At 44.0% G+C, this 24,359-nt stretch overlaps 2 protein-coding genes and 1 long non-coding RNA gene across 6 annotated transcripts; 1 reads left to right on the top strand and 2 right to left on the bottom strand.

Moving 5' to 3' along the window:
* Positions 1 to 3,134: 3,134 nt before the first annotated feature.
* LOC134127021 (uncharacterized) lies at positions 3,135 to 6,022 on the bottom strand. The gene is made up of 5 exons (XR_009955967.1): positions 5,740 to 6,022; positions 5,266 to 5,404; positions 5,082 to 5,150; positions 4,671 to 4,734; positions 3,135 to 3,496 (listed from the first exon to the last, which is right to left on the bottom strand). It is a non-coding gene; the product is annotated as an uncharacterized LOC134127021 (long non-coding RNA).
* Positions 6,023 to 6,162: 140 nt separating this feature from the next.
* On the bottom strand, positions 6,163 to 18,541 carry LOC119219980 (uncharacterized). Of its 4 annotated transcripts, none has more exons than XM_062561534.1 (21): positions 18,220 to 18,541; positions 17,558 to 17,655; positions 14,821 to 16,969; positions 13,998 to 14,064; positions 13,722 to 13,843; positions 12,999 to 13,214; positions 12,777 to 12,848; positions 12,052 to 12,157; positions 11,797 to 11,926; positions 11,348 to 11,597; positions 10,738 to 10,882; positions 10,541 to 10,631; positions 10,368 to 10,430; positions 10,013 to 10,212; positions 9,513 to 9,644; positions 9,142 to 9,329; positions 8,838 to 8,992; positions 8,439 to 8,684; positions 8,200 to 8,362; positions 7,794 to 7,918; positions 6,163 to 7,430 (listed from the first exon to the last, which is right to left on the bottom strand). In XM_062561534.1, the coding sequence occupies exons 4-20, from the start codon at positions 14,029 to 14,031 to the stop codon at positions 7,823 to 7,825; spliced, it is 2,409 nt and encodes an 802-aa protein (XP_062417518.1). In that variant the 5' UTR covers positions 14,032 to 14,064; positions 14,821 to 16,969; positions 17,558 to 17,655; positions 18,220 to 18,541; the 3' UTR covers positions 6,163 to 7,430; positions 7,794 to 7,822. The 4 variants fall into 4 exon arrangements, with proteins under 4 accessions (XP_062417518.1, XP_037331410.2, XP_062417520.1 ...); XM_037475513.2 differs by having other exon boundaries at positions 18,312 to 18,541; XM_062561536.1 differs by having other exon boundaries at positions 14,821 to 15,143; positions 18,312 to 18,541.
* A 110-nt stretch (positions 18,542 to 18,651) lies between these two features.
* n6amt1 (N-6 adenine-specific DNA methyltransferase 1) lies at positions 18,652 to 20,400 on the top strand. Its single transcript, XM_037477384.2, has 6 exons — positions 18,652 to 18,776; positions 18,853 to 18,939; positions 19,028 to 19,118; positions 19,190 to 19,273; positions 19,412 to 19,553; positions 19,635 to 20,400. The coding sequence occupies exons 1-6, from the start codon at positions 18,652 to 18,654 to the stop codon at positions 19,742 to 19,744; spliced, it is 639 nt and encodes a 212-aa protein (XP_037333281.1). The 3' UTR covers positions 19,745 to 20,400.
* Positions 20,401 to 24,359: the final 3,959 nt, after the last annotated feature.

The raw sequence follows: 24,359 nt of genomic DNA, 5'->3' as shown, positions 1-24,359 counted from the left end.
CCCCCTGCGTGTGTCTCATTGAAAGCCCGGGAGGAGACGGACGTCTCTACTCTACCGGGGCGATGCACACTGATGATCCCACAGCGGTGGGAATCGAACCCGGGTCTGACGCCACCCAAACCGGGGACGGCGCAACCACGCCACCATGTCATTCACCCTTAGCCATGTTTGTTTGTTGCCTTTGACTTCTTCATGTGACTGAACAACCTCAAAAATCACCCACCTGCAAAAGGCTTGAACCCACGACCTCATGCTCACGGGGCAGTCGTCTTCACCTGGAGCTATTTGTTCAGACACATTTGTCTGCTTCATTAAATACTTGTCTTCTTCACTTTTGCTGTTGAATCTTAAAACAAATCACAGCACACAGGAACCGAACCCACAACCTTCTGCTTACAAAGTGTTCTCTCATCCCAGTGAGCTAACTGATCTGATGTAACCACTGGCTTCATTGTACATTTGTCTCCTTTGTTTGGGCTCTTGGCTCTAAAACCTCTCCATAAAGGATCTCAACCCAAAACCTCTGGACTCCTTACTAGTCATTTGACACTCTGATTTTTTTCTACCTGCTTGTGCTTTACAAGATCCACTCAAATGGCTCAATTATTGAGAACGTTTCAAAATTTCACATTAGGAGATAGACCTTAACGGTCACCATGCCCCGGGACCGAACCCATGACCTCCAGGCTCTGGATGAGTCCTCTACCACGCTGAGCCATCACATCTGAGCCGCTGACTTGTTGCAACGTCACAAGACACAAGACAATTTCCATGTATGTACAACATACTATGGCAATAAACGTTTCCTGATTCCTGATTCCTGAAATAGTTCTGCAAAAACAAAATCAAACGGTTCATATTATGAATCATTAAGAGTTTTGGTGGAATTGTAGCAGACCTTCCTGAGCCACATCTGGGAATCGATCCTTCCTCCTCAGGGTGCCGTGTGTCAGTTCTCGTCAGCTCCTCATCTGGGTGAGCTAATCCCTGAGGGGCAAACTCGCCCATTTCTTCTGGTATTTGTTCTCCACTCTGCTGAGGAGGAACCTCAGAGGATCCTCAGGATGGATCCTCTCACTTCTCTCAGGCATCAGCGCACAGACTGTGTTGAGATCATGTGCATGTTTGGGTTTTTTTCACACACTATGACTATCAAGTTTTAATTTCTAATTAAGACATTTGAGACAATTATTATCCCCGCCCTGCTAAATTCTGATTTTGTTAGATTGTTTTGTTAAAACACTAATATTAGAGAACATCACCTTCCAAAAGAACTGATAAACAAAAACAAAAACACTACGAGTATATTTATCATTTAGCTGACGCTTTTATCAAAGCAACAAGTGCTTTCAATAACGAGGGTACAGAACCAGAACAAAAAGCCAAACTACAACAGTGCTTTGTAAGGAAGTGCTAACAAAGTGCTGATTCGTCCTGGTGTGGTCGGTGCAGGTGTGTTTTCAGTTTCAGAGCCTGAGACACGCGTTCCTGAGAGGTGGAAATAAGGATCTGGTGGTTCACTGTGTCAGATCCTGCAGAGATATGCAGAAGGACAAAGACAAGGACGAGGACAGAGGACAGAGAGGCTACTTTGTCGTTGTGGAGTTGCCTAGCGACAGCAGTCTGTTTTTTATGCCGTTCCATATGTTAGCAGAATTTTCCTCGACACTGAAGTGAAATCATTGAACAGAGCATTTTTTAAATGCTTGCAAGCATGTAGCAGAGTTAACACAAGTGATGCATCAAGTCTCCTGAAAGGAGTCCTCCTTTGGCTTTGGATGATTTAGTTTTAGGAGCCACCACTGCGCTCTTTCACATCCCAGAGAGACAGAGAGCATTGTTATCCATGATTGAAGGAGATGAAGAGAAACCCTTGTTGACTTGATCAGCTCTCCTAAATGTTGACTCATAAATACTCAAGATGAGTTCCTGGGACACTGTCCTCATCTTGAATTGATTGAGTTATCAAAACGGATCTGTTTAACACAGCAGACCGTGTCCCAGTTCGAGAGGTCAGAGACCTTCTCTTCACTCACTCTGAACCTTAGTTGAATTTTCCCACCACCATACTATTATTGTTTTGACTGGTTGACTACCAAACTATACGTTTTTCCAACAATCTATACTATGACAATGCTTCAATCATTTTAGACATTTTTACGGAATATGAGATATGAGTTGAAAAAGTGAAAACCAAACAGAATCATGCAAGAACATGATGTTCTACAGACAAAACCAAAAATATATTTCATTATTTAATTGTAATCATAGTCATAGTGTGTGGAAAGAACCCACACATGCACATGATCTCAACGCAGTCTGTGCGCTGATGCCTGAGAGAAGTGAGAGGATCCATCCTGAGGATCCTCTGAGGTTCCTCCTCAGCAGAGTGGAGAACAAATACCAGAAGAAATGGGCGAGTTTGCCCCTCAGGGTTTAGCTCACCCAGATGAGGAGCTGACGAGAACTGACACACGGCACCCTGAGGAGGAAGGATCGATTCCCAAATGTGGCTCAGGAAGGTCTGCTTCAACTCCACCAGAACTCTTAATGATTCATAATATGAACCGTTTGATTTTGTGTTTGCAGAACTATTTGTGACGTTGCAAATTGTCAGCGGCTGGGATGTGATAGCTCAGCGTGGTAGAGGACTCATCCAGAGGCTGGAGGTCATGGGTTCGATCCCGGGGCATGGTGACCGTCAAGGTCTATCTCCCAATGTGACATTTTGAAACGTTCTCAATAATTGAGCCATTTGAGTGGATCTTGTAAAGCACAAGCAGGTAGAAAAAAATCAGAGTGTCAAATGACTAGTAAGGAGTCAAGAGGTTTTGGGTTGAGATCCTTTATGGAGAGGTTTTAGAGCCAAGAGCCCAAACAAAGGAGACAAATGTACAATGAAGCCAGTGGTTACATCAGATCAGTTAGCTCACTGGGATGAGAGAACACTTTGTAAGCAGAAGGTTGTGGGTTCGGTTCCTGTGTGCTGTGGTTTGTTTTAAGATTCAACAGCAAAAGTGAAGAAGACAAGTATTTAATGAAGCAGACAAATGTGTCTGGGCAAATAGCTCCAGGTGAAGACGACTGCCCCGTGAGCGTGAGGTCGTGTGTTCAAGCCTTTTGCAGGTGGGTGATTTTTGAGGTTGTTCAGTCACATGAAGAAGTCAAAGGCAACAAACAAACATGATTAAGGGTGAATGACATGGTGGCGTGGTTGCGCCGTCCCCGGTTTGGGTGGCGTCAGACCCGGGTTCGATTCCCACCGCTGTGGGATCATCAGTGTGCATCGCCCCGGTAGAGTAGAGACGTCCGTCTCCTCCCGGGCTTTCAATGAGACACACGCAGGGGGTTATACCAAATTATTCTTTATTAAAATTCAGCTGCACAGCAAACATTTGACAAAAGTTGAACCACCCCCAAACTGTCAAAGTTACTTCTCAGAGTAACCGCAGAGCAGAAGAAGAAACCTGCCGTCCTCAGGTCTGGAAACTGCGCCCTCATGTGGAGAAAAGAAGAGAAGCACAACATTAGAAAATACATCAAATTCAGATACTTGAATGAATACTACAACAAATACATCAAATTCAGATACTTGTATTTGTTTGGTTTTTTACTTTATACTATTCAATTAATTTAATTAGCACACAATGGAAATTATTTTTCCATGATGTATTCAAAAACCTATTTGTGTACATTTTTATAATTTTTACGAAATTGCTATATTATTTCTGATGCTTATTACTCTTACAATAATTTGATATATTTTTTATGAAATACCATATTGTGACATTTCTAAAATTGTTCATGGCTTACGATAATATATTTTTTATACTTAAGGACATACCATAATATGACTTGTTTAATAAGACTTTTTTATATAATTAATTTATACGAAATACTAAAATATTGTAAAACAATTATTGAATATTGTACAATACTTTTTATGAATTCATTAAGCTGTAGTATAATCATTTCCTACTTTTTCCAACATAACATACTAAAATATTTTTGAATTTCATCACATAATAATATCACAATTTAAAAAGCATTTTCATGACATCCTATACTACAATGTTATGACGTAATATACTACTTTATGACATTTTTTACTAAACTTTTTTACAAAATACTATACAATCTTTAATGATGTTTGTTATATTGATACATGATATATATATATATATTATATGATATTTCTGGCTTACTACATCATTTATTTTAAGGCTCTTGTCACACTATACAATAACTTTGTTGGCACACTATTCTATGAATTTTATTAATATTGTTGTGACAATGATTTTGTTTTACAGCATTTTTACTGAGTAATCTTTTCACGTTTTACGGCATTATGAATGATTTTGATTACATTTTAACGGCATACCACACCATGGTTTTATATAACACTATATTTTGTATTTCCTTGTTGCATACTATAATTTGAGTATTCTTTTGAACTACATTTTCATGATTTAATATTAAATACTATTCTATGACTGAAGATTTTTATTAAACATTTTAATTTAAAGTTTTTATTAATACTAATAATCATTGTAGCAATATGATATAAATTACTGTTTCTATTTCAATTTGTAATCAAATACTATCACAATAACTAAAACGTTCCTGCTGCCCCTTTAACAGCTACTAGTAATAATTGAGTTGACACTTACCAAATGTTCCTCCATCCTCCTCGTCTCCTCCAGGACCTTCAAGTGTCTCTGCTCATTCAGCAGCCTGCACAAAGAACACAGACATTTAGACACACGCTTCAAGAGGCTCCGTCCTATTTCAAAAGAGACATTTTACATCAACTTCAAAACCTTGTACCCAAAGCACAGGGAGGGATATCAGATCTTACACCAACAATCTGATCATATTATTACCATGTGTCTGGTGACACACATGATGGAGGTAAGTGACCACGTTCAACTACATTTAAGTCCCTTTACGTCACATTTTCACGAGGCCCTGATTCATACTGTAATTATATGGAGGATGTAACTCTGACCCTGATCTACTGTAAATAAAAACCAGAAACAATCATCATCATCAATGTTTATCAATCACTTAGGTTTCCTTACTTTGTTCATTTCGTCCTCCGTCCGCTTGTCTTGAAACTTGTTGTTTTCCAGCTGCTCCTCCAACATTTTCTGAGAATTCAGAAAGAAAAACACTTTGAAGTCACACAATCATTCAAATACAAAAACACCTTCTGAGACCCAATAAAGAAGAAAAAAGAATGATTTAAATGAGCGATACTGTTACCAAGTAAAGAGCCTTTCTTCAGGTGCAGACTAGAGTTCACGGTTCATGTGTTGCATGATTCAGTTTAGATCTTTTAAGCACATAAACACGTCGTCCCCGCACAGCAGCATGATCCCATGTGATGGATGGAGGGCGCCCCCTAGTGGTCAACACAAGGAAGTGCAGCTCTTTGAGGACGGATAGAAACGCCAACTTCAAACGAGGGAAAATATTAAATGTTGTTCTTGTAAAACACAACAATCAGTAAATCCATCGATCAACTATAACCAAAGCCAAACAGAACGCTATAAATCAGATTAATTTGACCACTAGAAATCAGCGAAAGAACCGCGCGCAAAGACGTTAGCACCAGTTAGCCGTGAGCTAATGTTAGCCCACTTAGCAATGGACGCCGCGACAAGTGTTTCTATGTGTTGGTTTGAGGTGGTTTGTAGTATTTTCGCCCTTCAGCCCCCAGTCCACACCATAACTCACCAGTCAGTCTCCTTTCTTCCATCGGGTCTCCATCGTCACGAACAGTCGGGCAGCGGAAGTTACAGCTCAGGGGCCTGTCGGCCATCTTGGACGCGTCATCAGGGCCGCTCGTCGACCTGAGCTAAATAGTGACGTCATTACAGCACCAGGGGTCCTATCGGGGAAATACCTTTATGTATAATGTAACGATATCACTTCCATCTGGTCATTTGATTGATGGAAGATGTATTCTATCCCCCATCACATTACTGAACAGCAACCATTATACATGTCACATGATAGGATTGTATTGGGAATAATATACTGTGACTTGAACATCCATTGCCAATTTCCTTTTTACATTTACGTTTTTCATAGTTTTTAGCTGTTCAACCACCTTCTCCAACAGACTTAATGCGATCGGTTTCAAATTCAGTCAACGGGCTCTTAAGAAAAGTAAGAGGAGAATATGCCAAAAACACGATATTTAGGTGTACGGCGTCAATGGCGCCTGTTTCAAGAACATTTCCGTGAAAATATTTTCACAAAGTCATGACGCCAGCTGATGGGAAACAGAAATGACACATTCGAAAGTTTAATGTACTTCTATTGAGTTAACAGATTGACTTCAAATGCCTTATGACATCAATGATGCTTCAGTATTCGTTTCACTCTGTTGCCGTGGTAACGCATTGTTTGTCATGAAGGGTCTTACAATGATCAAAGACTCATGGATCTCTGCTTATGTGTCATAGTTGATAAACACTTCATATTGATTTTTGGCTTGTGCACAAATGATTAGCACCCTGACCCGTGTTCCAAAGAGCAGCCCCAGCACTACATGTAACCTACATGTAACCTACATGTATGCCATTTATTAAGTATGTCCATCACATTAAGGCCTGTGCTGTAAGCAGCTACCACTTCTATCAGAAGTTTTTGGATTCCTGTGTGACTATTGTTGCTTTTCTTTCACAAACTCCTCCAGAGGACTTGATCCACTTCACATTGGTCAGTGTGATGCAGAGAGCATAGTGGTTTAAATCTATCAAAAGCTTTAAGTTTCATGAAATGATGCAGCCGCCATGATTCAACATTCTCAGTCATTCAGCTCTCGTAACTTCACTGGACCCAAACTTTCCTGAGAATATCAGATTCAAGGTCTCAACGATGCTCCACTAACCCAACTGCATATTGCAGAATACAGATAGTCAACAACAATTCCATAAGTAAATGTTTTATGTTGCACATTGAGGCTGATTGGTTTCATCTACTTGGTTCTAACTGGATGTCGCCAATGTTTCCATTGAAAGATTTACATTGACAACTTTGGATTTAGAAGTTTAGAATAAAACATTAAATAATCATTGACGCTCATGTTGGTTTAATAACATAATAAACAACAGCACGTTCATTTAGGCTGTTTAAAGAAGTGAATTAATACGTATTTAAAGTACCAGAACCGTAAAACCCTCTTGATTGGTTTTTCATTCTATTTTTCTATCATTTATTTCACGAGAGATTATGTTACATTTCTAAATCTCGTAATAATTAGCAAGAATCATTGGATATATAAAGAATGAATGAAAGCATCTTCCCAGGTGACCAAATGAAGACCTGCCAGCGTTGTTTCACAGCAGCAACATCTTCAAACATCTGTTGAAGAGCCGTGAGGTTTAAGGCTGGTTGATGGAACTTCTGTCAGGAATCAGCTGAGAAGACAAGCAGACATCACTGATGAGTCATGACTTCTACTTTGTGTCTGATGGAGGGCAAATATGAAAGATCATGGAGTCCCATGACTCATGCTCCTGAGAGGATGAACCCTCTGACCTTTCCTCTAGAGCTTCCCCCACCAGTAACTTACATCATTTATTCACCTGTGGAGGACTTTAGTTGATGATGAAATAACATTTAACTCAGAAAGTCCTTGATTGTGTGGTTTGTGAGTCTGAAATAAGAGTCACTGTACAACAAGAACCCGTAGCCACCTGCATGTTTTATATATGTATTAAAACTACTGAGGCATTCATGCAGTAATTCATTAATTCAATCCTAATGAACTTCAAACATACCAGGTCAAAGGTCAGAAGGGGAGCGGTCTTTAATTACTCCAGGCCATAGTGATGAGGGCTGGGTTTCCCTCTGCAGTGTTGGACCTGGAAGACCTGCGCCTCCTTTTACTGCTTGCAGGGCAGGTCTGTAAGACAGGCAGCATGTTCATGGTTAGACTGCAGCCCGTGTGGGCTCCACGCAGGTCCACAGCACAGAACCCCTTTGGCTGTTTATGTTGTTAAAGTAGACATTTGTTCTGGAGGGAGAGACTTTGAGCAGGTTAATTATAACGGGATAAAGAACTCAGCTCCAGTAACAAAGCTGCTGACATATTAATGCATGAGGGATGATGCTCCTTCACCAGGAGAGGAACCACACAGGATCATCACTGATGGGTAAAGCAGCCTCTTCTCTGCTCCTGCTTACCGGAGCACAGGTTGTTCCCTCTTTGGGGCACAGCTCCACTTTGCAGTGCAGGTAGATGGCAGATGTTTCTCCAGAGAACTGGAACACGTTGAAAGAGAAGACGGTGGAGGTTCCCAGTCCGTTTCCCTCCACCCTCACTGTCTGGTCGGCTTTGCTGGGGCATCTGCTCAGAAACAGGAAATCAGGTGAGTTCACCTGCTGCGGATCCTTGAAGCCGCAGACGAAGAGTTCTGTCTCACCCGGCGATGACGAGGTCGTATCGCGGGCTGCTGTCGGTGGACGGCTGGGTGGTGGCCCAGCAGGAGTCGGTCACTATGGCGACCGTGTCGCCGTCCAGCCCGTCCGTCCTCAGCTGCAGCCACACCTTCTGGTTCAGCTGGAGCTCGCTGCTCGACTCCACGAGGTTCTGGAGTCCTCCGTCGGTGTAGGCGGCCATCGTCAGGGTGTAGTTCCAAGCTCCGGATACGACCTGCAGTACCACAGAGCTGCAGAGCGCACGCACACACACACACACACACACACACACACACACATACACACACACACACACACACACACACACACACACACTCAGCTTCCTCAAACCACAGCAGGCTGCAGGCCAACAAGCAGGTGGAGCTCAGCCGCTCTCCACTCACCTGTCTTTGATCCTGAAGGACAGGCTCTGGACGTCTGGCTTTGTGTAGAAGCAGGAGAAGTCGATCTGTACTTGGTCTTTCCGGGTGATGATGCCGTTCTGAGAGGCGTTCCTCGTCATGATGGTGTTCTTGTAGAGGATTTGGCTGTTGTTCATCTAGATTGAGACGGGAACACGAGGAATGGTCACTTCAGAGGGAGTAACTTGTTCACCTGTTTATGTGCTGGTTGTGTGAACAAAGTCTGCCACACATTCATAGGAACAACACACTTTTTGAAAGCAACCAACTAGAGGAGGGCACCCACCGAAACCTCAGCCCCACAGGTGTGGCCACTGTTGAAGCTGAACTCCACCATGTGGGTTTGTGGGTCCAAGTGACCTTTGCAGTTGGGGTCATTGAGGTGGAGGACGGAGGAGTTGATGCCTCGGTCCTGCAGCAGACATTCAGCCAGAGTCACAGTGGCAGAGTTCTGCGTGCAGACTGTCGGCTCGCCTGAAAGCCCAACAGCACAAGTATCAAGTACCAACATCTCAGTGTGGAGGGGTTAGCATTGGAGGCATTGGACTATTAAGAGCTGGTTTCATCTATCACGGAGGCAAAGACACGTCCAGCTTTAGTCTACAAGAAGAAAAGAGAAACCCTGCACTTGCTGCAGCGTGTGAAGTCTGACTGTACCTAAAGTGTTGGTCGGGTTGAACTTGGAGGCAAACAAGGCCCGACAGAAGCAGCTGGCTTCACCGAGCCGATCTCCACAGAACTCGTGCTCACTGCAGTACTGGTCCAGACAGGAGACTTGAGGGACAGCAGCTACACAGACACATGGACACATGAGCTCAGATCAGACCAAACAGGAAGAAACATCCTCCATGTGATGTGGTCTCCACAAATACTCCACTGGTCCTGGAACATTTTTCAGGCACCTTTGTTCATCTGCTTTCATGTACTCGCCTCACCTCCACTTTTATTCCACACTATTTATTGGCAAGACTGTTACTTCTCAGACAGAGATGATACATGAACATGTGACGATCCTTTCTACGTTCCATAAAAGGTGTATTAGACAACAACACCTGGTTATCGAGTCAGAAAAGGCTTCACACCACTCAAACAGAGCATCCTAAATGAGCTAAACCTCCTCCAAGCAGCAGGTAGCAGAAGGTGGACGAGCATCTTACGGCATTGGACCGTTGTCCTCCAGTCGCCCAGTGGGACGTCCTTCAGGCTGCAGGACTCGGCGTAGGCCTCCAGAAACTGGCAGTGGAGACCGTCCACCGCCGGGTAGACGCACAAAGTGTTGTTGCAGGCGGCCACGTAGGCGTCCGTGTCGATGTGTTGGTGACAAGCATCGAAGGGGGGCTGATTCAGGAGCTCACAGCTGATCCAGCCATGCAGAGAGGAGGAACCAGAGAACAGTCTCATGAAACCCTCCCTGGTCACATGACGGGGTGGTGGCACATAGAAAGGTACGACGGAGAGGACGCCATGCTGTTTAAAGTGGGGGGTCTGGTGGTTAGAAGGGTCACTTCTTACCGGTCAGCTGAGCGGCTGCAGGTGATGGAACTGTCGACGGTCTCGGTGTGCAGAGTGTCACAGCTAGGGAGGGTGGGGGGGGACAGGCAGCCCGTTACATGAGAAACCAGACACCACATCAGCCAATAAGAAGCACCCATCAGTCAGTGCATCAAGTGAAGACCAAGCCGTACCCAGCCGATGAGATCCGTTCAGCACTCAAGGTGGTGGTCGAGCTTTTATTAGTGGGGTTACCACACAAACCCTCTAAGGAAACCATTGGTCCTGTTTGATGTCAGGAGACAATCAGAGACAAATCAATGACCTTTGACCCCAACAAGCACAGCTTTCATTCTGACATTGGGTCCAGATAGGACCGAGGGTCCGGTACCTGACACGTGTGCCGTGTTGCCATCAAACACAACCGTCATGTTGGGGGCAGACAGCTTGGCCGTCACTCCAGTCTGGTCCTTGGAGAGCTCCACGCCGTAGAACCGCTGAGTCGTGGTGTTGAGATCCAGGATCTGGTCACCAACCTACATCCCAGCAGAGAGGAAGCATGAAGGAACCACCGGCTGAAAGGTGCCGTCTAATGTTCTCTCTGCATGTGAGAGGGACTGAAGTCAGGACCATGTGACAGCTTTCAATACCAGTTACTTCAGATGGAGATTATGGGATCCAATTAAACATCATGAGTTTCTATGGATTCAGTGCAAAGAAGTAAATATCTGACCCCTGAAAGCTGTGAAATCCAATGAGGGAACTTCAACCTGGTTCAGTAGAAGTAAATCTGATCACAAATAGAGCCTGAGATACTGATCACTCTGTGTGCTCCCTTTTCATTGGAGGAAAGTAACAACTAGACGTATTACTTTATACTTCTACCCAGTACATGTGTCTTTGAATATATCACAAAGTACCTCCTGGCTCGTAATGTCCTTCAGAGATGAATCAACCCCCCCCATGAAGACACGGTGTTCAGATGGACCGTAGCAGCTCACCCGCACTCTTCCACCTTGTTCCAGATGAATGTCTCCAGCTGTCTGACTTATTGTCAAGTAGTCCAAGAAGGACACATCTGTACGGCGTCGCTCACGGAACCCCCCGATGAGAACCACACCAGGTCCTCCTCCAGGCTTCATCAGAGCGTATTCACAGCGATCCTCCACCGAGTGGACCTCGCCGTGGAAGTCGATGAGGGTGGAGCCAGTCACGGTGCACACAGAGGGGGGGGCGAGGGGGGGTTCACACCTGATGGAGATGCAGAGACACAAGTTGAACCATATGTTCTCTCCGCAAAGACGGATACAAAGACACAGAGACATTTAACCAGGACGTCTTCATCTCCTCCACAAATTCTTCACAGGCTTTCAGTCCACGTGGAGCACTTCATTTGAATCAGTCAAACGTTCATTCACACTTCATACAAATATTAAAAGAACATATTTACGTGTTGTTGCCGAGGCAAAGCTCTCCAGGTTCACATGAACGTACGGGACCGAGGACTGCAGACGTATTGCAGGTTCTACTGGAACAGTTCTGTGGGTCCAATGAAGTCTCACCGTATCGTAAAGGGACACCTGGGAGGGGACAGGAGGTTTGATACAAGCTTTAAGAGACAGAAATAACTACATTTTCCATCACACATCCATCAGAGGAGCCCTAAAGAGCCCCCTCCCATTATGGAGACCACCTGATGGCTCACCTGAGTTTCTGCAGGAGCTCAAATCAGCGGAAAAACCTTGAGTCAGTTGTTCAGCACTAAGGGTCCATGAATCCACAGTCAGGTTCCCGACCTTCGCAGTCAGCAACTAGAAAGACGTTGGACACACGTCGAGGTTAAAGCTGTGACTGAGGGACACGTCTAGAACATGGATCTCCTTCCTGATGTTCACAAGTCAACCTTTAAACCCCACGAGAACTTCTGATGATTATTATTCAAATACACTGCTCATGGTGACGCAGTTTGTTCCTCTAATGAATTACTATTTTGTACAAACTGAGGGAAGTGTGATTGCTGAAAGCCTTCTTTTGAAGAGGAAGAGAATCAAATGTTTCTACTCCAGATGGTGATGTAGCGGCGCTTGAACATTTCTCAGCTGCAGGCACATTGATTTAATTCTCTTAAAGCGAATGACAGGACATGTTTAGTTGGTTTTGTTTGGTGTTTATTTACGCATTCAAAGCGTCAATCAGTCAATGTAAGCAGGAAAATAAAGGGGGCGTCATGCCAACATTTATGTCAGTATATCCTCGATGTACAAAAGTCCGATTAAACAATATGCACACGTCGGGCTCTTTGAGGACTCTTCAGACTCAACGAAACTAATTCATCTGGCTGAAGAACAGCTTCAACTTCCCCTGCTAGGGACCATTGGTTTGAGGTCAGAGGTTACCGTGGTAACAGAGGTACAGCTGGTAGATACTTACAGAGTCAGGTGGAGTCATAGCCTGAAGGAACATAGATGTTTGCGGTCCAAAGTTAAAGTTGTAAACAATCAACTGAAAGAACCAACACAGGAGAAACAGAATATTAGGAAGGGCTTCAGAAAAATGTTAGAACTAAACTTTAAAGTTCTCTTCATCAAACGATGTATAAAAGTTTAGAAAATTCCATCAGAGTAAAAAAACATGGAACTGATGATGACTCACCTTAGTGATATTATCTTTTTGGAATAGAAAAAGCCAATAGCATATTGATATTCCCTCTATGTTGAGCAGTTTAAATCCAGCTGCTGGTACATCTATAATAAGTGTCTCCACTTGCACCCCGTTTAATCCCAACGTTTCATTCAGCGTCAGACAGTCTTGAGGTGGATCGTCGGCGTCGTCCATGAAACAAACCACCAGAGAATCCGTCAACCTCACCTGAAAACAAACAACAAGTTTGTTTGTTAAAGCAACATTAATAGAGTCATCTGGAGGTTTCTGGGTGACACTGGTTGACACAAGCAAAGAGATGTGAGGAGATGAAGACCAGTAGATCAATGGTTGATAAGCTCTGGGCATGAATGATGCTCATTGTGTTTTATAATCTATCATCATTTCACACCATAATAATAATACTCTGTTTAATAATCACTTTTTCATTTGATATCAATCACACTGTTTTGTTACAAATAAACATCTGATCTTTTAGTAAACATCTGCACATCCTCATCGGTGATGACGAGAGGTGTCATGTGACATGTGGTTAACAACAAAATAAACCAATAAATAAAAGGGAGCCACCTGTAATAATACAAATGAGCCAAATTAATAGAAACAAATATTTAAAAAGGTGTTAAACATTTGGAGGAGGTTATTATTAAATGAATGTTGTTGGAGGTAAAGGAATGTTAGATAACAGCAGTAAGAGGGTTTAGTTTTACTCACGTCCACCCATGAGAACGAGCGTCCATAGAAGGTGATGGGACACGAGCTGATGTTCACCACTCCACCAGAAATATTAAATATTGCTGCTTGGGACATGGAGACGTCCACCTGGCTGGAAGCAACTACAGCACGAATGTGAAGGAAAAGAACATCACAGGTGAATTAAGACGCTTCTCTCCTCACTCACACTCCAGTCTGCAAAGATCAGTTTACTCTGAAATGGATCTCAAGTCTTTAAGGTAAAGGTTCTAAAGTCCACTTCCAATGGCTGCTCACCTGCCAGCAGGAGGAGCAGAGCACCTGTCTTCATGGTGGAGAAGAGGCAGCAGCAGGTGGAGAGACTCTTCATATAGAGACAGGAGAAACACTCTTTAGTCCCTCCATGCACACAGTGTGAGGGACATTGAGGATGGTCCTGCACGCTGAGGACAATTATCAAAAGGCTCCTTATTGTCTCTAAAACCACCACATGGAGCCTGAGTGGACTCCTTAAAGGGAAGCTTCTTCGCCGAGTCAGTACCAGTACAAAAGGCTCCATGTGAGCTCTGTTAGAGGAGGCCCAGGACGGGATGAACATCTGCTAGTAGTGCTGAAGGGTTCCTTCTAGTTGGAGAGGAACACTGACTGGAGTTTACTCCACACAGGTGCTATGCACTATTTAACATTCACTCAATCTGTGTTACCTAACTTATCATATGTCCATTTGCCTTTTGTAAATAATATTTATAGTTTCTGCTTATCGTCTACCTACATTTAAATGCACTAATAAACCTGGATAATGTGGACATATTACCTCAATCAATCTGCATATCCCATATTATATAACTTCCATCTGTAAGATACTTATTATCTGCATACCTGTACCTACTACTATTGCACTTCTGGTTAGATACTGAACTGCATTTCATTGCTCTGTACTTTTACATGTGTAATGACAATAAAGTTGAATCTAATCTAATCTAAAACAGGTGGAGCTACACGATGAAACATTTGTTGCAGAATCGAGAAATTAAAAGATCCTAAATAACAACAATATACTGTATAACCATGAGCACTTTGTCGATATGACGTCGGGCAGAGAGGACGAGGCTGGTCTTACCTTGTGGAGGTCGGGTGGAGCAGCAGGGAGATGGAGCTCTGAGGATGGAGGTCAGTGATGTCTCTCAGGAAGATGTGCCTTCTGTGTCTCCGTCTCCGTTCTTTATGCTGCTGCTTCTCTTCACGCCCAGAAGACTGATGTCACTTTGACACCGTCAGATTGCATTCGTGGGGTTATTGAGTTACATCTGGATTCTATTGAACTGGTCCCTCAACATTCTGTCCTGGTGGCATCGGACACGAAAGTGTGTTTGTGACAATCAACCTGTCAATCGTCCTCCACTGGATTCTTTCATGCTGAGCAGCTTCTTCTCCTTCCAGGAGCTGTTAATGTGGTTGAAAGGTTCCTCCCATAATGTGATACTTTGTTGGAATGCTGAAGCGTTTCAATCATAATCCTTCCATAAGTTCACACGATCACTTCCTCCTACACTTGAATTCCTCTCATAGTGAGGGGCTTTCCAGCCTCCCTATAAATGTCTTCAATTGTCATGTCGACATTTCATTACGTCTAAAAGTGTCAGACGATGGTAGACTAGTTGTTCTCACTACTGTCAAACAGGTTGGTTCTGCACTGCGCTCCTCTCAACACGCAGAAACCCTCACGCACAGATTTACTTTTGAAAAGATCATATATAAAAGAGAGGGAGCATTCATAAAGACCTTTAAGGCCAGAGCCTGGCCTCCTCCACCTGCTCCACCTCTAGTGACTCTGGGGCAAGCCTTTTGAAGAACACCACCCCCCCCCCCCCCGCATTTTGCCATTTGGTCTCGCTGTGCATCTCTTGTAGTTTTCACTTTCTCAGTGTTGAGACACGTTCATTGAGTCCATTCAGTAAGGGGCTTACGTTTATTGAGCTCATGGATTAATACATTTAGAAAAACAGACAGAACATCATCTCCAACTTGAGAAAAGGACGGTGAGACCTCATTTTTTGTCATCATCATCATTCAAATCTCTCAGCTCTGTCATTCGCTCGCATGGTTTCTCCTACCACAGCTATGCAGATGACACCCAACTAATTCTCTCTGCCAGTCTGACTGACATCTCTCGGTGGATGGCCACTCACCACCTGAAGATCATCCCAGACAAGACCTGCTCCTAAATGGTGGAATGAGCTCTCTGATGACATCAGGACCGCAGAGAGCCTCTACATCTTCAGACTAAAGTCACACCTCTTCAGACTACACCTCCACTAAACACTAACTATAGCACTTAACTTATGCTTATAATGGCTCTTATTTATTACAAGTTCATCAGCATCAGCTAAATGTAATGTAATCATCTCTATGTTCTTTATCTTTTGAACTACTCTGTCGTTACTGCTCACCTGTGGCTTTGCAGTACAGGTGTAAGGAGGACAGGTACTTGAACCCAAAAGCACAACTTGGAAACAGAAAAGCAAATAAAGTGAAAGCGGGAGATCAGTCCCACAGGCAAACAAACAGGGTCGGAACTTGTAAATGTAACTTTAAGGTATTGTCTGTATCTACAGAGTGCAGCTTGATATGGTCTACAGTATAATTGTGCATTAAAACTAACAATGACCTGAGGAAAACGTCATTGAGCAGAACTTCAGCTTTAAAGCTCTGAAGCTCTGAATTGTAATAATAAATAAAAATTCCACATATGAATTATTGTATATTTCTCTGTAAGATATGTAATGTCAGATGCTTGCAAATGCTTGAAAATGTTTATTTTTCAGTGTTTGAAAGTGTAAATATAACTAGAACTATTGATCCCTGCGTAATAGTTATTCAATACTATGTTAATCACCAATGATGTCACCTATCTAACTGTAGCCTCCATGAACACTGGATCATAGTTATTAAATACTATGTTAATCACCAATGATGTCACCTATCTAACTGGTGCCTCCATGAACACTGGATCATAGTTATTAAATACTATGTTAATCACCAATGATGTCACCTATCTAACTGTAGCCTCCATGATCACTGTATCATAGTTATTAAATACTATGATGTTAATTTGTCATAGTATTTAGTACATAGTCCATTCTCACCATCTTAGGTATTGAGAACGGGTGGCAGAGGACGAGTGAGGGGACCTGTGAGTGAGGGACTAATGAGGGAATGGGCTGCAGGTTGAGGACGACCTGAGGACCAGGTGAAGGGAATGAGAACATCTGAAATGACAGGGGAGTTCATTAACCAGAGATTAAACCTAATTAGATGTGACAAATTGGCAGTTTCACTTTGTCAGAGAAGTACTCCTCCATTTTAACTGCCTTTGTATGTAGAAATTTCCAAACGTTAAAATTCCATACACCCAGTTATTATTTATAATTGGCCGACTTGCTTCCGTTACAAGAACATCCTGTTTCTCAGGAACAAAATGCTCACAGTGTTTTTCCTCTTTGCATTATTGGAATTCCACTGAGCCTATCTGAGCCTTCACTGGCATAGCACCGACTCACGCAGCCATTAACCAGGGAGGACATGACCTAAATAAAGATAAGCATGAAAAAATATATGAATAAATAAACAAATAAAAGAACAAACAGGCTGGGACTGGGAGAAACTAAACCAAAACATATGCTCCAAACGCCATGTGGAAATCACAAATATGTGGTCAGCGCTTATGAGGCTTAATTTGACCACCAGATAGCATGAGTTAGCCGTAAGCTAATGTTAGCCCACCTGGCAATGGACGCTGCGACAAGTGTTCGTATTTTTTGTTTTTGTGTATTTCTTTTGTTCACATCATTACTCACCAGTCAGCCTCGTCTCTTAGTCATCCATTGTGTTCACATGGGGCAGGTACACAAACTGTCAGCCATCTTGGACGTGTCATCTTTGACGTCCCGTCAACCTGAGATAAATAGTCATAAATAGTGTCATTGCACCACGAGTGACCTGGGAAATACAATAATGTAACGATAGCACAATTGATATTTAATTGTTTGATAGAATAAATATTCTATATTCCATTACATTCATATAAGTTATTCCAATATAATATTAATATAGTAATTGGATCTAATAATAACCTTCATTGTTACTAGTGTTATGTTCAAAAAATGAAGAAAAACCAGACGGACGGAAGAGATCTTGGAATGAACAGATAAAATCATAAGTATTTAATGAAGGAAAAGGTGTTGTGCTAAAAAGAACATCTCAGCTGAGGAGCCGCTGGTCTCCACAAACCAAAAGGCCACAGGGAGTCCTTTGATGTCCCTGTGAGCTTTGATGCACATCTATGTTTAAGCATGATCTTTACCACAAATAACCATGATACATTTAATACTTGCAAGCTTAGGTGACTTCCTCATTATTCTCATCCTCATTCTTTTCACATGCTATACTATGACTTTATTCAGCAGCCTTTACGATGACCCTTTTCATGTTTTGACATATTTTGGACTCTATGTAATACCTTGTCAACCACAAGATGGCAGCAAAGTCCAACTTTCAAAATGGGTTAGCGGTAGCTTATTAATTATAAAAGACAACGCAGTGCCGTATTACATTCCACGTCATTCAGCTGAGGCTTCCATCCAAAGCGACTTCAGGTGGTTCAGTTCGGTGAATGTTGTGATCCGGCTTTAAGTCAAGCAGCACGAACAATTTCCCGCGTCCTCTGCTGCTGTCGGGTAAACACAAACACAAGCACGCGCAGGGAAACCAGTAGGGGTGTAACACCGGCTGGGAAAGAGTTAATTGACGGCATCGTGACGTAGGGCCGGCTACACGGAAGTGGAAAGCGCTGCTCAGCTAACGCGTTTCAGCTCGCCACTCGCCGTTGGTGGTCTGCTTTTTCGCACGGAATTACAACCGGAAGCGGCGTCTTCCGGCGACACTTGCCCCTATGTTGACGCCGGTTTACTCCCACGCCGGACGGGGAGACTTCCGCGATGTGTACGAGCCGGCGGAGGACTCGTTCCTCCTGATTGACGCGCTGGAGAAGGACGCCGAGCTGCTGCAGCAGATTGGGTCAGACGCGTCACATGTTCACGTCATTTCCACCTTCAGCCGCAATGTGTCGATGTTTAAATGTGGCCGTTCGCAGCCCGCGTGTGTGTCTGGAGGTGGGCAGCGGCTCGGGAGTGGTCTCCGCCTTCCTGGCATCGTTGGTTGGACCCGGCGCGCTTTACCTGTGAGTCACGCACACGGGAGACATCACATGCACGCGTCGAGAAAAGCCGCCGCGACCGTGATATAAACGTTGCGCGTTTATCGCGCAGCTGCACCGATGTGAACCCCGCGGCCGCGCAGTGCACCGCGAAGACCGCGTCCCGCAACGACGCCCCGCTGCAGCCGGTCATCACGTCCTTGGTGAGCGTCACACGGCAGCCATCCGCACACGTGCTTCCGATGCGGGGATCTGACTCCTCTCTCTCCTCCAGGTGGATGGTCTCCTGCCCCGCTTAAGTGGGACCGTGGACGTCCTTCTCTTCAACCCTCCCTATGTGGTCACGCCATCAGAAGAGGTGTGTGTGTGTGTGTGTGTGTGTGTGTGTGTGTGTGTGTGTGTGTGTGTGTGTGTGTGTGTGTGTGTGTGTGTGTGTGTGTGTGTGTGTGTGTGTGTGTGTCGCGCTGTTGATCACCGTGAGGGCTTTTCTTCCCAGGTGGGCAGCACAGGTATCGAGGCGGCTTGGGCCGGGGGGCAGCGGGGGCGAGAGGTGACGGACAGGTTGCTGCCGGTGGTCCCTCAGTTGCTCTCCAGTAAAGGGTTATTCTACCTGGTTTGCATTGCCGAGAACAAGCCGGGTGAGTTGAAGACCGTCCCCAGAATAGTTTTCACAGCGGGGAACATCCCGGACTGCCCACTGATCCTGATTCTCCCACCAGACGAGATCATCGGTTTACTGGCCAAATTTGGCTTGAAGGGAGAGACGCACATGTCGACTAGAGCCGGAAATGAGAGGTTGTCCGTCCTGCGCTTCCGATGGAACTCATGAGAGGGAATGTTTCAGGACATCCTTCATGCTATTGTCTGCAACGAAGGACAAATCAGAGTCATCAGAGGAGAACATTTACGGATTGAAGCCTGAAAACCTGAAAAGCCTGAAACTTTTTTTTTTTCCAGAACTGCCACTGACATGCCGGCTTGTTTTTAAGAAAATAAACGCAAATGTCACACAACATGACACCAGACAGGTTTAATAATGACACACACAGTAAGTAAAAAAAATCTAATTTAATGCACAAGGAGGTTACCATTGCAATGTGATTTAGTTTTGTCACAACGCTGAAAGTTTTATGCTTGGTGGACCTAAAGCACCTCCTGTGGCGTTAGAAGATGAAACAGTTAGTTTGCATTATGTGACATCTGTGATAAATCATTCATCTGATTATTCGTAACTATTTTTGACATGTGTGTACTTAAGCATGTTAACATGTTGGATGAGATGATTAGAAACGAATTGAAAAGTAAATAAGGCTTAATATTATTTTATATAATACTTTATTTAATACTTAACACAGACACATTACATTTAAAGAATCAACATTTCTTTTGTCAAAATGTCTTAAATGACTCCATACTAAGAATACACTTTGAATATTTGTTGAATAAATTGAATTAAACGGCTTTAACGAGGCTGCGTTATTTTCTCTATTTTCCCACTGCAAAAGAAAACATTACATAATTACACGTTATTTTCACGGCACTGACGTCAAGAAAACACAAAGTGTGTGTTGGTTTTACAGGATTTACATTTAAAAAAATATACTGAGCTTAATATTTATCACAATAGGTCGGAAAAGAGATGATAAAAACCATACCGTCTTTGGTCTGAAATAAAATGTCCTATTGAGAAGCTGAATATCACAGACATCGATCAATAAATATGACAATTAAAAATGGTAACCATAAACACTGAAACATCTAACAATCTTTTACCAGCACAATAACGGTGTAACTGTGTTCATCACAAACGTAACACCAAATAGATAAGCAAATATACAACTTAAATACGAGTGTTTAAGTTCGAGACTATCAAACAGAAGTAGAAACCGAACCCAGTGGAGGAGGAGGTGTGGTGGCCGTGTTCTCCCTCTCCAAGGTGCGCTCTTCTGTCCCATCTGCTTCTGTCATATCTGCTTCTGTCACATCTGGGCAGGCCGCGCACCCTCCTTCCAGATGCAGCGCGGACAGGACCAGCGGCTTAATCTGCGGGTTACGGAGGAGATGGAAAGCTGCGCTGATGCACGACGGGATCGTCATTAGTTGCGCCGTCACTAGGGAAGTGATGGGCGGGCAGAGGGACGCCGTTGCAAAGATGATCAAATGTGGGGCCAGCTGCAGGAGAAACATCAACAAGTAGAAAGCCGCCGAGCGGTTGGCCCGGCGGTTCAGACGCTTCACAGCCACGCTCGCCCTGAGAGAGGCGTGATGCATGCGCCCACAGCAGTAGCACATGGCCAACGTGCACAAAGTCATGAAGACACACGGCGGGACCAACACCGGCATCACGTCTTCGCGGGAACACGTGATGTTCTCCCTGAGGGTCAGAGCGTCCCCCTGGAGCTCGGCGGTTGTCTGCTGGGCGGCCAAAAGGATCCGGTGCAACAGCAGCCCCCCCGGCATGCTCGTCGCCCCGCTGAGCAGCCACACCAGCCCCGCAGCGACGTGGACCCTCCGGGTAGTGACCATCCGGAGGTAGCCGGTGCCGTGGCAGGTGAGCAGGTAGCGCTCCACAACCATCAGGGTCAAAGTCATTTGGGACGTCAGAGAGAAACAGAGCAGTGCGCTGAAGTGCGCTGCGCGCCAGGAGCCGGAGGAGAACACAGCCAGAACAGTTCCCAAAGTCTTCCCCACAGCACAGGCGGATGCGTGTTTCAGCAGAATGTAGTAGGGCTGCCACAGCTGCTTCTTCAATGTCAGGAAAAAGAGAAACCCATTGGCTGAAGATGCAAAAAGGGCAGAGGCAATAAACAGATACAGAAATGCCTGGGAACTGTGATCTGAATAAAGAAAGTCCCAGGCAAGAAAGCTGGACTTTTCCTCCACATGTGGACTGGAGTCTCCTGTCATTCTGGATGGAGTGTGTAGAGGGAGCTCTTGGAGGGATTTAAAAGCACAAGCTGAAAAAGCCGAATGATGCTCCACCAGTCTGAAGAGTCATAATCACAATGACGAAGGTTCTATAAACAGTAATCTGCAGCCAGCATTTCAACAACAACCACAAATAAAGAGCTCATCTGTTAAATAATCAGAAAGTTCCACAAAATGAAATCCTCAGTCCTCTGAAACACTGTTAATTCATATGCACATGTTTACTTCCATGAAATATTACGGTTTTTGAGAAGATTAAAGATAAAATCAGTAAAGATGACAGGATATCCGTCCTTTCCCTCTTCTGTATATTTTCATAATCCTTTACTGTCCAGTGAGAATTAAAGATAGTCAGCTCATTGGGTCCAATGTCCCTTTCAGTGCAGACCACGGGATGTCCAGTGCAGGGTAATTAGGTAATTACTAATTGGTAACCCAAGCTGGCGCTCCGCAATTCACATCTGGTTTTGGGGCCCAAACAAGCCATCCTCACACTTTTAATGTGTAAGAAGCCTGGCTAACTGGCTTGGAGCCGGTCGCAGAATGCGAGCCACCTGGTGGGCCACTTTCTGATAAGCAGAACTTGCGCTGAGAGATGAATGGAACGTCTGATGCCGACGCTCGTCAAACCCCAGAAAAGTTGTCGGTCGATATTGACAGCTGTATGTTGGCCATGGTTCTGGCTCCTGAATGGTGGAATGAGAAGACACACACACCTCTTCTTGTAAGTAAAACACTTGAATCGTACTTATAATGGCTCTTATCTATAGCACTTTGTAAATTGACTTGTGTAAAGATATTGCACTTTCTTGTTTCTTGTTCTTCGGGGGTTTGTATCCTCATGGTTGGAATGCACTTCCCAAATGTTGCTTTGGATAAAAGCGTCAGCTAAATGGCAACAGGAGACGCAAGGGCCTCGCCGCGCCAAGTAGGAGCGAGGCCGCCGTGAGCATGGAACTCTAGAGTGGAGCTCCAGCCGGTGCAGATAGGGGTGAGCGAGAGAAGGTATCGGTTTCTTCGCAGAGTCTTGGAGTGGCAGCCTTGGACAGCACTGTGCCCCTCTCAAGGATGTCTTTGATCCACACATGGTCACCTCTTTGCAAGACTGGCATGTCACGTGCCCTGTGGCGACAGTCGTATTTCTGGTTCTACTTCCGTCTCTATGTTCGTTCAATTCTTTTCAGATTGTCCACGTCTGTCCATCCTGGGCTGAGTTTGGATGGGATGACAGGGACAGGTGTTCTAATCTTCCTGCCCATGAGGAGCTCTGCTGGACTGTGTCCGTTCGCCAGAGGAGCGGCACGGTAGGCTATGAGGCCAATGTATGGATCACTGGACTTCTTCAGGAGATCTTTGATTGTCCTTACAGCCCGCTCTGCCTCCCCGTTGCTTTGTGGAAAGTGTGGGCTGGAAGTGACATGGCTGAAACCCCACTTCCTCGCAAAATTTCTGAAGCACTCCGAAGTGAATTGTGGCCCATTGTCAGAGCGCACAACATCTGGTATGCCATGACGTGCGAATTGTGGACTGTGAAATGTGAAAACTCACATTTGTCATTATGCGTCTTTTTTTAACTTTCCCCCCCAGCCACAACGGTTACCTCACGAAGGTTCCTAGGCATTACAACTAAGACCACAAATACTTCTTTCTTTTACATGCAAGATTTCTGTTTGAAGTTGTAATTAGTAATATTAACAATGTTATTTTCAGAAAAAGAGAGTTGACCTTGTTTTATGTGAATTAAAGCAGAAACACCAGACAAGTGTAAATAAACGCCTCGTGTCATTTTGCTGTTGATCTTTTATCTGTCTTAGAGAGAATTCATTTTTGTTGTTGTGGGACCATTCCTGGGACTCGTAACACACATATTTAGTATGTAAGTGTGGCCTGACATTAATGAGGGACGGGGCCTCCAGTAATGGCAAAGGCCACAGCTGCGACTGCGACTATGGATGACAATCCAGGGAAATTCTTGTATACGACCATTGGCTCCTGCCTTTAATCTTCTGACAAACTATTAAGATGTATGTCATGAACACTTTTGTTAGATAAAAGCAGAATACAAAAATAAAAATAGAATATATTTCAGGGAAAATAGACAATGAATATTGTAGAAATGAGTGCAAACCTTTTTTTTAACCAGACCCACTCTAAAAGTTTCAGGCTCCACTAGACTGCCCCCCACCCACGTAAATCTGAACGGTCTGAAAACTCATAAAACATAATCAGTGATATTGAAAAAGTAGAATGAATATCAAAAAGCGGATTCTTTTATGAAATACTTAAGGCTTTTGTCAACATTTTAAAGGGGACTGTTGTAGCATCCCTGGCTGAATTATGGTCTAGTCTTAAACTGATGGTCCGTAGGTATTTTATTGAACACACCGTAAGAACTAAGAGAAAAAATAAATATTTACACTGATTAGCATCTTACACAGAACATAAAGAAAACTTAATAACCTAAAACAATATTTTACAAACTTGAACAAATACTAACCTTGTGCCCCTGTCAACCG

The sequence above is a fragment of the Pungitius pungitius genome, chromosome 3 (genome assembly GCF_949316345.1).
Source record: "Pungitius pungitius chromosome 3, fPunPun2.1, whole genome shotgun sequence".
Taxonomy (NCBI): domain Eukaryota; kingdom Metazoa; phylum Chordata; class Actinopteri; order Perciformes; family Gasterosteidae; genus Pungitius; species Pungitius pungitius.
Note: the sequence above shows the minus strand (reverse complement) of the source record. Positions and strands in the feature narration are given on the sequence as shown.